At 37.3% G+C, this 15628-nt stretch overlaps 1 protein-coding gene across 1 annotated transcript in view; it reads left to right on the top strand.

The window, feature by feature from the left end:
- LOC139691467 (monocarboxylate transporter 2-like) overlaps nucleotides 1-14842 on the top strand; it is a 235567-nt gene extending 220725 nt beyond the window's left edge. The window contains exons 2-12 of the mRNA XM_071589289.1: nucleotides 3320-3505; nucleotides 4105-4252; nucleotides 6033-6204; nucleotides 6298-6402; nucleotides 6988-7143; nucleotides 10289-10514; nucleotides 11166-11288; nucleotides 11843-11880; nucleotides 12309-12325; nucleotides 12875-13352; nucleotides 14372-14842. Of these exons, the coding sequence (XP_071445390.1) occupies nucleotides 3320-3505; nucleotides 4105-4252; nucleotides 6033-6204; nucleotides 6298-6402; nucleotides 6988-7143; nucleotides 10289-10514; nucleotides 11166-11288; nucleotides 11843-11880; nucleotides 12309-12325; nucleotides 12875-13352; nucleotides 14372-14842 (2120 nt within the window). The remainder of the gene's footprint in view (nucleotides 1-3319; nucleotides 3506-4104; nucleotides 4253-6032; nucleotides 6205-6297; nucleotides 6403-6987; nucleotides 7144-10288; nucleotides 10515-11165; nucleotides 11289-11842; nucleotides 11881-12308; nucleotides 12326-12874; nucleotides 13353-14371) is intronic.
- The last annotated feature ends 786 nt before the right edge of the window (nucleotides 14843-15628 follow it).

Below are 15628 nucleotides of genomic sequence, written 5' to 3'. Positions count from 1 at the left end.
CAGTTGGACAGGCTAGGCATATACCCTCGAAGGAGAATGGACGTCACCCCTAACATCCGTCGCGAATTTTAGAGACTGCTTTAGCAGTGATCAACGGGAAACTGAAGAGTTGGAACGAATAATTAAAGAAACATTTTCTCAAAGTTACGAGTCAATTTGCAAGACCTTGTAATGTAATTGTCATTCCAATGATTGGATATATGCTACAATTTTTATCACATGTCTGATTTTCACTGACGTAGAGAACTGTCTCTTTAGAACTTGCCAAGTTACTTATTGGAAAACGGCTCTTATTATGTGTGCATTGTATTTTTGTGGAAGTTTATCTAATTGTGATTTGTGACATAGGTGCAGCTGTAAAGCCTTCAATTGTTTTTATTTAAAAATACTTTCTTCAGCATTGCTATTTCTTATGCGTTATTTTCCTGACTCCAATCCTGTGAACCGATGCCTTAAGTATACTATAATAGAAAAAGAGCCACGGTGTCTGAAGAACGCTTGTCTCAATGAGTTGCGTGTGAATAACTTAATTCACAACTCTGTGGTATTTTGAGTGCTGACATTAAAAATTAAAGCATATAGTGTACCTTCTAGATTAGCGTGTAGTTTTTGACAATATTTTTCGTTTTTAGAATAACAGATATTATCTGATTTCTCTAAAGGTTTACGCAAGTATTATTTGCATAATAATAATTGTTATAATATTTTGTCACTGTTTTAATATTATGAATGTTTTGTGAAAAGCTCTTGGTTCTTTCGGGTACTCTTCTTCATGTTTTGATGAATCTCATCTCCCTGTAGGGTGAAAAAAAGATATTTGCTTAAGGTTTGGATTGAGCGAAATTATTTAAATGTTAAAGCTGTAGATAGACCATAGGATGGCACCTCGGTAAGAAATTTAATGCGTTTGTTGACATCATTTTGGACTATTCAAATGTCTAGCTGTGGACTTTCATCTGCTGCTATTTTACTGTTGTGACTGTTGTGACCAAACGGTTACCTTATTATAATATTTTGTGAGTCAAGTTTTCGTTCAGCTAATAAGATTTTGCTTAACTACTACCCTCTTTCCATCAAAACCTTTGTCCTTCTTGACTTAGCCAACTCTACGATTTATTTTCGCTAAATGTAAAATTGTCAAGAATATTTTCATCTTTTTGGCTGTCGTCTCCGTTAAAATATATAATATTTTCTAATTTTCTATTTGGCCACATTGCTCTTGGAATTTGACTGACTATGCATCATGGCATCTCTCATTGCATTGTCGCATTCCTACAACTGATGAACCACGCCAACAGTAGCAGAGTGAACAAGTTTATAAGGATTTAGAGTTCTGAGGCAAACTATCCGCTATGACGCTTTTATATCTTTTTCAATATTCCATACTTCATATTCACCTAGTACCACTGTTTTTATCATAACTTGGATATGCACTTCTATTTTTATCAGTTTTAATGCGTATCAATTTTAGAGTTTTGATGTACCCAGTAAATGTATTTCTCGTAAATGATTCCAGACAAAGACAATTTACTACAGTATTAGCATTACGGGGTATGAATCTGAGGGCCATTTCTAAAATGATCTGACAAAGAGCCTGCAGGCGGTGAATTCATCAAATGACATTCGATATCTAAATTATATTTGAGTGGTTTCATCCATAGATAAATCTCTATTCATGTAATCATAGGGATGACCTCCGCAGATCTGAGTACAACGGTTCACCTAGCTATTCAACCACAATGCGCAGTGAATGGGAGTTGGCCCTCTGAATGAGAATAATGTCACCGCAGTGACTGACAATGAGTGTTATGAGATGTGGAAATAGAAGAAAGTGTTTTGAAGGGAGAGATGCATTGTGACAGGTAATGCGGCCCCGAGTGGGGTCGAGGGCTCTGAAGGAGCCAACGCATCTGGGTGGTTGCACATTCGTTCCATTCGCCCACCCTGCGAAGTGCAATTCTCAGATAAAAGGTGCTTCAAGTCCACCTAATTATACGGAGATGCTTCGAGATAAAAATTCATGCTTCATGTTATCGTAACGCGATCCCTCAAACTGCTCAGACGCCCTAGAAAGGCTCCTAGTAAGGTATGCACTACACTCGCTTATAGTTGATCCAGTGGCATTCTTCACTCACGTAAAGCAAGCTTATCCGGGAAGAATCGCGGCGCACTCACATCATTGAATCAGTATGTTTATTTCTATATGCACTCACGATAATAACTGTCCGTAAAAGAGGGATCGTCAATGTTTTCTTAGGGGCATGCGCATGCTAGTTATTTAACCATGCTCTCATTACTAAATGAGGTGTGAAATATGGAAATAAACGGAATTAGATCGATACTTTGATTTCGGTGCCTTAATTGGTGCATGGGATTCAGTCTACATAATTAGAGGATCTTTTCTCATCCAGTCTGGGCTAAAATGATTTTAAATTTCGGCCTAACGAGCGAGCGGGTGATGTTCAAAATTTATAATTACCGCACAGATATGTACATCAGACCAAGATTTTATATCATACCGAGGCGTAAATTATCACACGCTTCATGAATCCCGTACGTTATTTGCAGCACTACCTTAATTTGATTTATGAGAGGAATTTAATGAAATAGGTATTAGAGGGCATAGAATCGTGTGTAAATTAAAGATTAATGGAAAGATTAATTTCCTTCTCACCTATCATGTGTATTGGGCTCCAATTTTAATGATCTCCGAGTAAAATCATTCATCTTTTTGTCCATTTAGGGAAATTTCAGAACGGTGAAAATGTGAAGGTAGCACTGACTTTCGCTGGGTTAGAAAAATAGGAGCATGGGAGTAAATTAACAGTTTCACTGAAAGTTATATTTTTTTGCCACTTCCGCAATCGATTGAGTATATTGATAATATTTTTTAAATAAGCGAGTTTTTTCATAACATTTTTAATAGTTTATTTCAATTATGGGTGTAAGATGATCGCTTGATAAAATTACTTCCTCTTTTCTGGTGAGATTTGCTATCACTTCCTGGAATAAATACCTACGTAACTACTGCCTTTACCATAAGATGATTCCACTCGTTCAATGTTTCTGGAATTCGAAATAATTCCTTCTTCCCCAAGTAAAATAATTGATTAAACAATTTGCTTAGGGCTAGAAATTTAAACCCATCAAATGCTCTGGTGGCAGCGACTTGAATTTCCATCTTTTACGGAATCTCAAGTTTAGGTTACCGAAGTGTTGTTAAGTACTTGTAAATTAAGACTTTGTATTCACCATGCGGCTTTAGATTAAGATTTTTCTCCTGTCTACATGCATTAAAGCACTTTCTTTTTCTCCTTAGGATGGCTCGGAGCTATGTCAACGGCTGTGGCACTGTTCCTATCTCCAGTGACCATCGCATTTTGTCGTCGGAAATCGACGCGAGTAACGGCTGTGCTAGGCGGTCTAGTGACGGCGCTAGGCTGCCTCTTCTCCTCCTTCGCGTCACAATTCCACCAGCTGTTCTTCTCTTACGGCGCCGTAGTGGGTGAGTCGTAAGCAATTCCTCCAACGCCACCGTCCCACTGCTCCTCCCCGTAATTGTCGACCTCTCCTCCCCAATGACGCAAATGTGCGAAACTGCCGCTCGCTTCCCTTATATTTTGTCGTTAATTTTATTTCCATTTAACTTTATTAATGGCTTTCATTGTGGACTCACACTTAATTGAAATGCTACGAGTCTCTTCTCTGTGGTTTAAAATCCGGGCACGTATTTCCCCGACTAGTATGAATGGAAGTGACTTTTATATTCCATTGTACCACGCAAATGATTCTGTTTTTCGGTTTGCAAGATCTCTGATGCCCTTTCTGGTTTTATCTCTGGATGCTGCGCAAACATAAATTAAAGATTATTCCTAGCTAGAGATATTTACAAAATAAAATAATTTAATTTTCGAAGCTTTTATCGCTCCCGTGCACTCGACGCACGCTACAACCCATATTATATCTATTTAAAAAGCAAATAAACCTCCGTGAATTGCATCTAAAAATTGAAATACTATATATCAACATTGAGCCTCTGGTTTATTCACTTGGCACGTGCTCATTTTGCATCCTTGGTTTATCTGCTCTCTAAATTTATTATAGGCGTTGGTGTCGGTCTCACGAGAGATACGTCCACACTGATGGTATCGCAGTATTTCAAGAGGCGGAGAGAATTGGTGGAGATCTTCATTGTGGCCGGCAGTGGAATAGGTCTCGCACTTATGTCGGCCTTCATCAAAGCTGCAGTTGGGTGAGTTGATTTTTCATTTTTAGTAATCTTAAGGTATTTGTTATCAGTTATTTCATGAATTCAGCATCCAATCATGAATGCTTTAAACAAGGAGGGAAATTCTTGAATGCTTTTTATTAATAGGCTCCTGTAGCAATGATCATGAGGTATACCATTCTCTTTTGAATGCATCAGCCCACAATATTCCTTGGGAGAGCGTGGGAAGGGATTACAAGCCCATATTGAAGTGCAGGTGTGCGGCATTGTTGATAAGCCAAACCGTCCCACTTTCAGAAGCAATCCCGGTCGTTTTTGTTTCGAAAAGAAGCTAATTGAAAGTGCCGTCCTAAGCGGACAGTAAAGGGAGACTATTTCAGGGGCGTCAACCCGAGGTCATTCACGAGAGGTGAAAGGTGCGCAGTCGATAGCCTCATCGTTTTTGAATAAGTTTTGCGATGGTTAAGGGATAGATAACCCTAGTACTCAGAAATACGATCCTCTTCCGAGTGTTTCACAAATGAGAACATAACAATGTCGGAATATTTCAGCCTACATCCATTCCGAAATTGACTGATTCAGTTCCCGTGTTTGCCGACGGAGAATAAAATTGAATTTGAGCCAATGAGGGGGTTTGTGTGTGAAAATGGAGTTCGCCATTTTCCTCTAAAAAAATTAAGTCGACACTCGAAAATTACCGTCTTCTTAATGGGTGCGATATTAGCAAAAGTAAAATATTAGTTATTAGCTGAAGACATGTGTTTGTAAAGGTTATCACAAATCATAGCCTTCGCCTGACCATCAAAAGTCAGTCGTTACTCCTGCGAAAGGGTGTCACGAATCAACTTGCGCAAAAACTTGAATGAACGAAGGAAAATGTGAATGAGTGTCACACGGCGACGGCTTGCTGGCATGGAGACTAATCGGACGGTGAGGTCACCGTGGGTCACCGAGATAACTAAAAATGTTCGTAGGCGCTGCTGGTCGACCCTCGTATGCTTACTCATCTGAGCTAGAGGGTCGCGCTACGCTGTGACTTAAGCAATGGTGTTACGATTCTTAATTCTGCCTCCTGGAAACACGTGACCAATCGGAATTTTCACTTTCATGAAAAGCGTCTCAAGTCAAGGATTTCGAGAATGTGACGATTGAATGGAAGCCGACCTTAGCCTTTAGAACATTCTTCAATACAGATGTAGAGATTGGGTCTTATCGTATTAGTTGATGATTCCATGACAACAGGGTTTCTCGCGTCATAATAGAGGGACTTCACAGGTTACTAGACCCTAGAGAGCTGAAGGTTCTTTGACAGCTCAGCCAAGTCATTTTTCAGTAAACCATTGCTATGATCATGAATCTATTTTTCACGTTATCGCTATATATTGCGCCATCTAACTCTGCAGCACAGTTGCAATCATTAATCTTGCGACCTAGCTCAAATTATTCGTGGTATCGCCATGAGTCACATTATTTTTATTTAACTATTGCGATCTCTTGAGAACAGTAACAAAATAATTGTCATCCGTCGCATGAAAGCACACCCCAGAATTTTTTAGCCTGATGTAAGTGGAAAATGTCGAACAGCAAGTAAAACGTCAGATACTGATTCAAAGCAATGGTTTGAGCATTTGGTAAAAAATGCATTTCCTTGCCGAAGTAATGACTTCTTTTTCATACCTGTATTATCTTGGGACTAAGATTTCTCAGGGAAGGGGTTAGGCAGGACACAAGAGACCACAAAGGCTGGAGAACCTCACTGTCCGAGGCAAGACTGTCCTGACACCACTCTCCTTGGGCTCTCCAGTGCAATAGGTTGGCGCCTGGGCCTCCAAGCCGTCACGGGAGCCGTATTCACCACCTTCCTCTTGGGCACCTTCTACCGCTCGGCGTCGCTCTACCATCCGCAGCGGAGGGCGATCCTCCACCTCAAGAACCAGAGGCGGAAGGTGAAGGAGAAACCCGGAGGACACGCTGCGGCGGCGGCCGCGGCGGCTGCCGCAGCCGCCGCTGCAGGGGGTGGGGCCGCCGGGAAGAGCGCCATCGCCGCTGGGAAGGGACGATCCGGAAAGCCTCCGTTCCTCGACTTCACGGCTCTCAAGAGTCGGACGGTTCGCATTCTCTTGCTCTCCACGGCGCTCGCCGCTTTCGGAATCAACACTCCAATTTTCTACCTCGTGAGTTGATACATATTTTTTCTAATTCAGGATGGAATTTAATTTTCCCCTTTAACTTTTCCTGAGCTACTCTTATCCTTTTGCCATTCAGTGACCCTACTGTTTTGGAAATGCTGCAAAAACTACACTAATTTTAGCACAGTAGAATGAAAATTGCTCAATCATTTGTGGCATAAACATGTCATTCTGAATATTTTTCATAACACTAAAATTTTAATTTGATTTAAATTAATTTAATTTATGATTTATACCTATTTTTATTGATCTTTTTTGCCTCCTCAAGACGACCGAACTGTCCTATTCGATTACAAATATCAAGATTGACACAGGTGTTCAATGCTTTCACTGTATCATAGTGCATATTTTACAATGGAAGATCTTCCAACTAACTTTACTGAGATGTGCCACTTATATACATGTACTTGTACTTGGAGTGAATATATTAGGTTGGCCATAATCAAAAAACTTTTACGTACAATTAATTATGTGGGGAAATTTTCAAACAAGTTTCAATCAATAAATTCATTAGTTTATTAAAAAAATCTGCTCAGTAACATCTACTATTTTCAAAATGAATTTCCACAGGCACACCAAGCAGAGGAAGAAGGTCTGGGAGCAGATACAGCAACTCAGCTGCAAGCATGTTTGGGCATTGCATGGGCTCTTGGAGCTGCTGCCTTTGGAGCTCTTGTTGTGAGGCAATCTCCTGACTGCCGCATAGCAAGGCATTACCTTTGTCAGGTATAGAAAGAAATATGTGAACTATGAAAGATATTTTGCTGTTGCAATTAAAGTACAAATGATAGCCTATGTTTACAATATTAATGACTTTTCAGAAATGGGTCGCATAATAGCAAATACTCATTGACCATAATTGTTTTATTTTAAGTAGGTACCTTTTTTCCACTACTTCAAAAGCTTTTCTTGGGAATCAGCAAATACTTGGTTTAATTAATGTATGATACAGTTTTTGTTGTAGTTAACAAATTATTTGGGCATAAAAATTTGGTAATTTTTAAATGAATCATATTACCTATATTTAGTTTGACAAGTACCTATATTAGGGTATGAATGATGCTATGATGTATGTGTAATTGATGTTAAGGGAACTAAATGTAACTGAACCATCACTACTATAGGATATCAAGATTAGCTCGTGTAACTTAGAAAATACTTCTGTATTATAAAAGCTAGGGACATTGATTATGCATGTATGCATAAGGTATTTTGAGAGTTCATATATTTGATAGTGTTTGGCACATATCATCTTGGCAAAATTGGCATACCTACAATTAGGAAGTCCAGTTAGATATTAATTACAGGCAATTATCTTTGTGAGGTTAGTGATAAATTTCCGCCCTGCCATTTGAGCTGTAGAAATATACCTTCATACGCAGCCTTGCTTGTTATTGAAACAGTTAACATGACACCTCCAAAGGATTACTTTTCCTCTATCAGCTGAAACTGACAAATGCATGTTTTATTTTGTAATTATACCTTTTTCAATTTTTTATTCAGCATCTTCCCACTCATATCAGAAATAAAATAGTTACATGTTGCCATATAGTATGCAACCCAGTGAGTTCTATTATTAGTTCTAAAATGAGTTCTATAATCATAGTGTGAAAGTGTACAAACACATGAAAGGAAAATACATGAGCAAATATAAAAGTAATTAAGTAATTTTAGGACCCCTGTACATTTCCTTTAATTCTGAAACCCATCTTAAAAATGCTGGAAAAAAAGGAAAATAGGTATCAGAAGTCAACATTAGAACCAAAAATACATATGTAGTGTTGTCATTGTGTGTGTGAGTGTGTGTGTATATATATATATATATATATATATATATATATATATATATATATATATATATATATATATAATATTTTCATAACAGGAGAATCAGAAAAACATAACAGCTTCAGGTTTAACTTTGTGGGATTCCTTCATTATAGGGGTAAAAAAGAAACTTTACACTTCCACAATAAAGATTTAATATTTCCCAACCATGATTTCAATGCTACACATCATCACCTGATGATGATGCACAGCATCGAACCATGGTCGTGAAATATTAAATCTTTATTGTGGAAGTGTAAAGTTTCTTTTTTACACTCATAAGGAGTATCAGAGCTCAAAATGCCAATTGGGTGGTCATTTATTGGTCCATCAGCAATGCAATTAGCCCAAAGGCTAATTTTAAAAGGTTTAAAGTTCAATGGATTGTTAAAAGCATGTCACCAGTTCCTTTCCCTGTGCCACCTATGCTTCCTCAAAAACGTCTGGTATCCCCAAAACCATTATGTAGATTTCTATAGAGGCGTCCAAATATATTTCACTGATTTGAACCTGTATTTGCTCTGTCCGTGGCCAAATGCTCTACCCATTGCACTACACATTGCCCAAAGAATGAATCAATTCATAGAGCATTCATCATATTTTTTGGTCATTTACTCCTTTCATATATTCATTCTATTATACCTTAATTAAAAAGCATCCAACACTAAGAGAGATTTTTGATGGCTAATGCATCTCATATGCTATGAAAAAATCTTGAACTTCCTTGGGCAATAAAACAATTTCAGTTGTACATACTACTTTTAGTAAATGCACAATCTCTATCAAAATATATAGCTCATTATTTGGCTGATTGCCACATAGGAGGTTTTAAATAGACATTTGCTATGGACTTTGTGAAATTCTATGGTAATGAAAAGAGAGATGTATGTTCATCCTAGAACAATGTAATCAAATAATCTGAAACCTAATCACAAAAGAACATTAAAAATCATGGCAAATATTTTGATCCAGTTTTTGAAGAATACTTCATTTTTATACATGCTGTTAAAGAAAATTACTTATGCACTATTTATAATTAAAACTGTAATTTATTTTGGCAAAACTTAGGGCTTATGAAAATATATCATCCTGATAATATTTAGGCAGGTTCCATATTGTCTTTTTATGTAAATGCTGGCTGGTGGATGAAAGATTTTGTGCATTCCTGGCATATATGTTGAATGAAATCCACCAGGGTCTTCCACTGAGTTAGTGTCTCCATTGTCTCCTAGAAGCTATTGAGATCTGCCTCCAGAAGAATAATTTGAATCAGGATTCAGGTTTCCAATTAGGGAACACCTGGAGACCTGCTCTAAAATGCATAGCAGGAAGTATGAAAAACACACATTCAATCAGGAGATGCCAAGATGAAAGTTGGTCTACAGACCCATCAAAAGACACAAGATTCTAGGATTAGCATAAATACATGGGACAAAATCAATGAAACAGCATTCAGAAGCCCGAAGGATGATGATTGAGTCAGTTATCGAAACATTGGTAGCAATGGAGACTATAACCTGGTGAATGAGAGGATTTCACTAGCCAGCTATTTGATTTTACAGACACCCCTGCATGTGTGAACATTGAAAATCAGAGAGGCAATCTTTTGTTTGTTCTAAAATTGATAGTTTTTGAAATTTTACTGTACATAGTTAAATTGGAGGTTGAATTTTGCCACTTTGGCCTTGTAGACTCCTTTTAATTTTATGAAAATATTTAAGTAAAATCATTATTAGAATTTTTGTGTGAAAAAATGTGCATCATACCATCATTAATTGGGGTGAAATTCTCAGCAAATTCTTAATATCTGGGCTAGCAATTGGTAAAAACTCATTCAAGACATCTAACTTCTTTTGGCATGCTAGGATTTATTGAATATTTAAAACGCTTTGTGGCCAAAAAATGTTTTAGCTACAGATTAAGTTCTTGAAAAGGCAAGATTTATTGGGCATGTAAAAAGATATCACAATAATCAGGTACATACATGTGTACATTAATGGAATTTATTTTTGGCTGATATGTACTTTGCTATTTTTCTCAATAGGTGTCAGTATTTGCTTGTGGAGTGGCGACCCTAGCACTAACAGCTGTGGAAGGGCGGCGTGGGTACCTTCTGTTTGCCTGTGTCTATGGAGTATTTGTTGGTGGCTATCACTATTCATTAAAAGTTTATACATACGAAAGAGTGAGAGCCAGGCATTTTGCTAGGGCATGGGGGTTCGTACAGTGCTCCCAAGCAATACCCATTGCTCTTGGAGTGCCTATATCAGGTGATTATAATGGATTCATTTGAGTTTAATGCTCATTACCTTGTAATTTTCCCACATCCAGATCCAAAATAGAAAATATGAAATTAATGATCTGTTTTTCTTGTAAATAAGATCAGTTTGAAAATTAAAATAAAACTATCATTCATTTAACTGTGTCTAGTATTACAAGCATATAGTAAACCATCAATATTTAGAACCTATTTTAATAAGTAGCTCTCCGAGAATAATCAAAAAAATTATATCCAGAGGAAATATTTTCTGAAGTATCATTGAGATAATTCTGTTTGTATCAATTTTATTCAATAATCAACTGTATTCAGAGCCCATTTATATTCATTTTGGCAAGGAATGACAATAATTCAATGATCAACACCATTATTTATTTAGTCATCAATATGAATCTCAGGATTTGTATATTCATTAGTTTTATGTCAATAAAGTTGAATGCTTTTGCAATTGCATAATGAGTTAAATTTCTTTTGTCACATAAATTTAGGTAAACATTAAATTGATTGAGTTACTTATGATTTTTTTCATTTATAGTAAGGCTTCATTTAAAGCAAAACCTGGGAAATATCTATCTACGTTTCAGTGAAGTAAAATTAAAAATATGTTTTTAATCAATATATGTCTCCTTTTTGAATTGAATAGGTTACATAAATGTTGGTTGTGGAGGCAAGGCGGGGTACTACTTTAGCTCAACCTGCATCCTAATGGGCAGTGTATCGCTGTTCCTGATAGACGTGCATCGGAGAAATGTCGCTCGCCAACGACAGAAGCAGCAGCAACAGCTACAGATACAATTGCAGATGCAATCTGCACATTCTCCACAACCATATCCTGGAGCACTAACCAATGGTCTCTTGTCTCCACCTTCAGGAGGAACACAAACTCCACTTGCCCTTGCCAGGTAAATTAGTATTTCCTTTCTCTTAGCCACCCCAATTATCAGTGGCCGTCACTCAGGTTTTCTTATGAAGAGACCCCTATTGGTAGGTTTTAAGTGTTTTAACAAGGCATAACTTTCTTGCTGAAAAATAATGTCAGGGCTACAAACATACCTAGTTTCAAACACATGATGACATTTCATCTTGCTTGTTGATATTTCTCTTAAAGTTTGAAGAGGTAAATGATATGCATATCAAATATCCAAACCCAGTTGAAGTCTCCTTGTTTGCAGACCATGCCTCAAGTGTTTTGAAAACAAATGTCCATCAATTTGCAAAATCAGGACAACATTTTGCATATTTTTTAGACACCAGATATATAACATTCTTGAATGAGGGGAAGAAGTATTAATGTATTTTGCAAATAGGCCACTGCATCTGATGTACCGGCTAATAACAAGACTCAAAATACATGTCAGGTAGTCAAATATTCTCTCAGGAAATGAGTTCAACATATATGTGCACAAAAATGTTTTCAGCTAACTTTAATAATTCTTATGACAATGTGTCAAATGTTTACATAGTTATTTTTGTGTTAATTTGTCTGATTAAAAACATTTTTCTAGAAATATAAGACAATTATCATATAAAATATTTATTATGAATGTAATAGTCTAGGACCAGCCCTTGTTGTTAAGTTAGTAAATTTAGTGCCAGTATTGGACTGGTAATAGTCTAGCACTAGTGTTGTCTAGTGCATATGCAAATGAAATATTTTGCAAGCATTCAAACAGAATATTACTTCCCCGTTTCTATTAAATAATTTAATTGAAGTTTCTCACCTATACTTGGGCATATTTGTATCGTATTAAATATTTAAATGCATGTTAATATTCTTGATTGCCAGAGTAGTGGGAGAATTATGTAATATTAGCCTTATTCACAATTAAATAAGAGTTTTATGTATAAATTTGTTGAAATTTCAATTATTGTAGGTAAGATAACAATCATAAGTCAGATGTATACATAATGGCTTTCGTAATGAAAGTGAAAGTAATATTCATATGTAATGCTTTTCTGGAAATTCTGGACTGCTAAAGCAAGGAGTGTATTCACTCCTTCCTTTTAATGTCCACAACCCAGCTGATTGCCTATTGCCTACTGACCTGAAAATAATTTTGAATTACCAATCATCCATGTCCCGATTGATTTTACGAATTATCGTTAGTGATTACTTGGGACTTGTGTGCCACCTGACACTGTCTATCAGCACATGTGGATTTTAATAATAATAATATCACTTAATTTAATCTGATACTTGCTTCTCCATTGGATTATACTTTTAACCTGAAATTTCACAAGCAAAACATGAAAATACTGCAGCATTAAAATAGGGAATGAATAATGGCTGTTCAACATTTTTTTGTCCCTTTGGAGGAAACCTAATGCTTTATGTGTATTGTCAAATGACAGGAGGAGAGGTGGGGTGGTGGGGGGTTCAGGTGGAGAACCTGAAGACCCGCAAACCAGGCAGCAGCGTGAGCAAGCAGAGCTCTTACTACTGGAACGAGAGCGAGCAAGACGCCAGGCCCAGCGCCGCAGACTGTCTTTCACGGAAGATGATCTGGATGACCTCAGGGATCTTGAGGAGCTTGAAGAACTGGAAGCTGCAGCAGCTGCCCGTGCCGCTCTGCTCACCTCACAGCGCTCTTTTGCATTACTTGATGCTGCGACGGCAGCTGCAGTGGCTGCAGGTGGTGGCAGTGGTGGCTCTGGTGGCCTTGGGTTGACTGGGGAACTGACTGGTGCTGGGGTCTTGGTTGGTTCTGAGCTCAAGGGAGGGCCAGAACTAACATGCATTTCAGAAGAAGGCATTGCAGATATGGATCTGCCAGATAACCTTCTCGATGACCTTGATTACATAGGAGACTGCATCACTTCCTGTAATAAGGTAATGAAGAGGTTTTGTTTTCTTGAAATTGTATCTATCGATAATTTATTGTATGGGCATCATTGGTTTCCTACTTAAAAATACTTTCGGACTAGAAAATATTCAACATTGGTATTTCCCATAGCAGTGAATGAACTAGTTATAAATAAGTTGAGACTTCTGATCGTATGCAGCATGAACTGAAATTATTAGCTCAATATTGCAAAAATTCTTGCATCATTACACATTTGTGCAAATATGCTGTTTGTGTCTCGGCCTTTCTGTTTCTCCACTGTACCCTCGTACATAACTTTCCCCTGCCAAAGTCAAAATGTTGAAGTAGATAAGCCATAAATTGAGGAAATTATGTGTCAGATAGATCAAAAGAATATGGAATGTGAATATCACCATCTGAGTACCTATCTGATAACAAATTCTGAGTAAAAAAGTATTTTTTTTCATTTTTTTAGTATAAATATTATAAAAATTGTACATTATCATCAGTCATCAGCACTCCAAATGAAAAAAATCAGTGAAAGTGTAAGTTGAATGTACCTAAAAATGGAAAACAATAATTTTTAAAAAATATCTTTCTGATTGAATGACTCTCCATTCTTGGGATGCCACCGCCTAGGTAGTTTTTTGGAACTGTCCAAAAGAACAACCTACGTGGTGACCTCCTGAGAATGGCAAATCATTCATCTGAAGGCTGAGGAAATCTACGATCTAATATCTTTCTGATTGTTTGCCACCATTTTTAAGTTTCTTGTTTGCAATTCATGGAAAATTTTGAACATAAAACACCACTTCTAAAGCTCTACAGTGATAGTGCATGAACACTTATGGTGAGTGATAATTATTTACCTTTGACATGTAAAATAAATGATTAAAAGTCATCGTTTTTCTCAATGGCCATTCCACCAAGTTTCCACATTTATAGTTAATGAAAATAAATTTCTGATACTATTTTAGTTCCAACTAAACTTCTAAATCTATTTTCGAAACTTGTCTTTCACTATTTAACTTTTTCTCCCATGCAGGTTGAAAACTACCTAATGCTAAGTGAGTTTGAAAATAACCTCATAGCTGAAATGCCTATTATCCTGGACCGTAAAGGGAGGCGCTGGTCACTTGCTAGGCAAGGATCTTCAGTTGTCAATGCCAACAATCAGTTGCCATCTTTGCCAGGAAATTCAGTCCCTAATTCTGGGGCAACACAGACTGCAAGTGCAGATGCGAGTAGTGTCCTCAAAGTGGAAGAGGATGAAGGTGGAGGGGATGGGAAATGCAGGGCACCAGTGGTGATTGTAGGGGCCAGTGATGTAGTAATGGGTGAAGACGTAGGAGAAGATGGGAGAGAGGAAGTATACTCAGAGGATGGCCTGGGCACACCAAGGGAAAGGAGGAGGCGAAGACTCTCACGGGATGTGCCTCTCTTTCGAAGTAACAACTGGAGGCTTATGTCAGGCCCCAAGAGGACCATAACAGTGATTGATGAGGCCTCTGTGTGACCAAAATGCATTCCTTAAGTCATTTGGCCTACCCACTGCCTTTCCAGAGAATGAATGAACCAACCCATAATAAATCCTATTTACTGCCACCTTTATACTTGCTGGTGAGTGCTTTATATTTTCATGTTAATTAAGGGAGCTAGATATGTGCTGTACAAGCGGATGTTGCAGTGTCCCAAGAAGACACATGAAACCTGTGCCAAAGTTGTTCTCTGAACAAGAGTCATTTGTCTTTCTAAAAGCATATTGGTGAAGCATTTAATATATTAAACAGGATTTAAATTCCATTAGGTGTAAAGGCTTAGTATATTCAGTTTTCTCTGTCATTTCAGTCGGGATTCCTTACAACTTTACAAGGTTCTTGAAAATATTCAACTACTCATAAAATTCTCATGAAACATTTAAAAAAATGCTTTTTTTTATCATTTCTAGGAAATAATTTCTGCTTGACTTGAGTTTAAATTCTATGATTAGCAATATAAAAACCATACCACAATTTTCACCAGTGAAGTTCAATTTGATAGGTAAGCATACATGTCAAATCCTACTTATTATTAAAGCATGTGGAAAACATTCAGAGAAGGAGTGATAGTTGTTTTCTCTTGTATTTATTCAGTTTCCCTCTAAGTTCTGAGACTGTGGATAGCAGAATTGTGTGAGAAAAGGTTATATTTCTCAAAGAAAACAAAAATTTCGAAATTGGTTTGGGTGAAAGTGCTAGGAAATACTTAGGCATTTAACAGGATGCAGTGAGAAAGTTGCCACCCATTTATATGAAGCATATAT

The sequence above is a fragment of the Hetaerina americana genome, unplaced genomic scaffold (assembly GCF_022747635.1).
Source record: "Hetaerina americana unplaced genomic scaffold, ioHetAmer1.1.p SCAF_36, whole genome shotgun sequence".
Taxonomy (NCBI): domain Eukaryota; kingdom Metazoa; phylum Arthropoda; class Insecta; order Odonata; family Calopterygidae; genus Hetaerina; species Hetaerina americana.
Note: the sequence above shows the minus strand (reverse complement) of the source record. Positions and strands in the feature narration are given on the sequence as shown.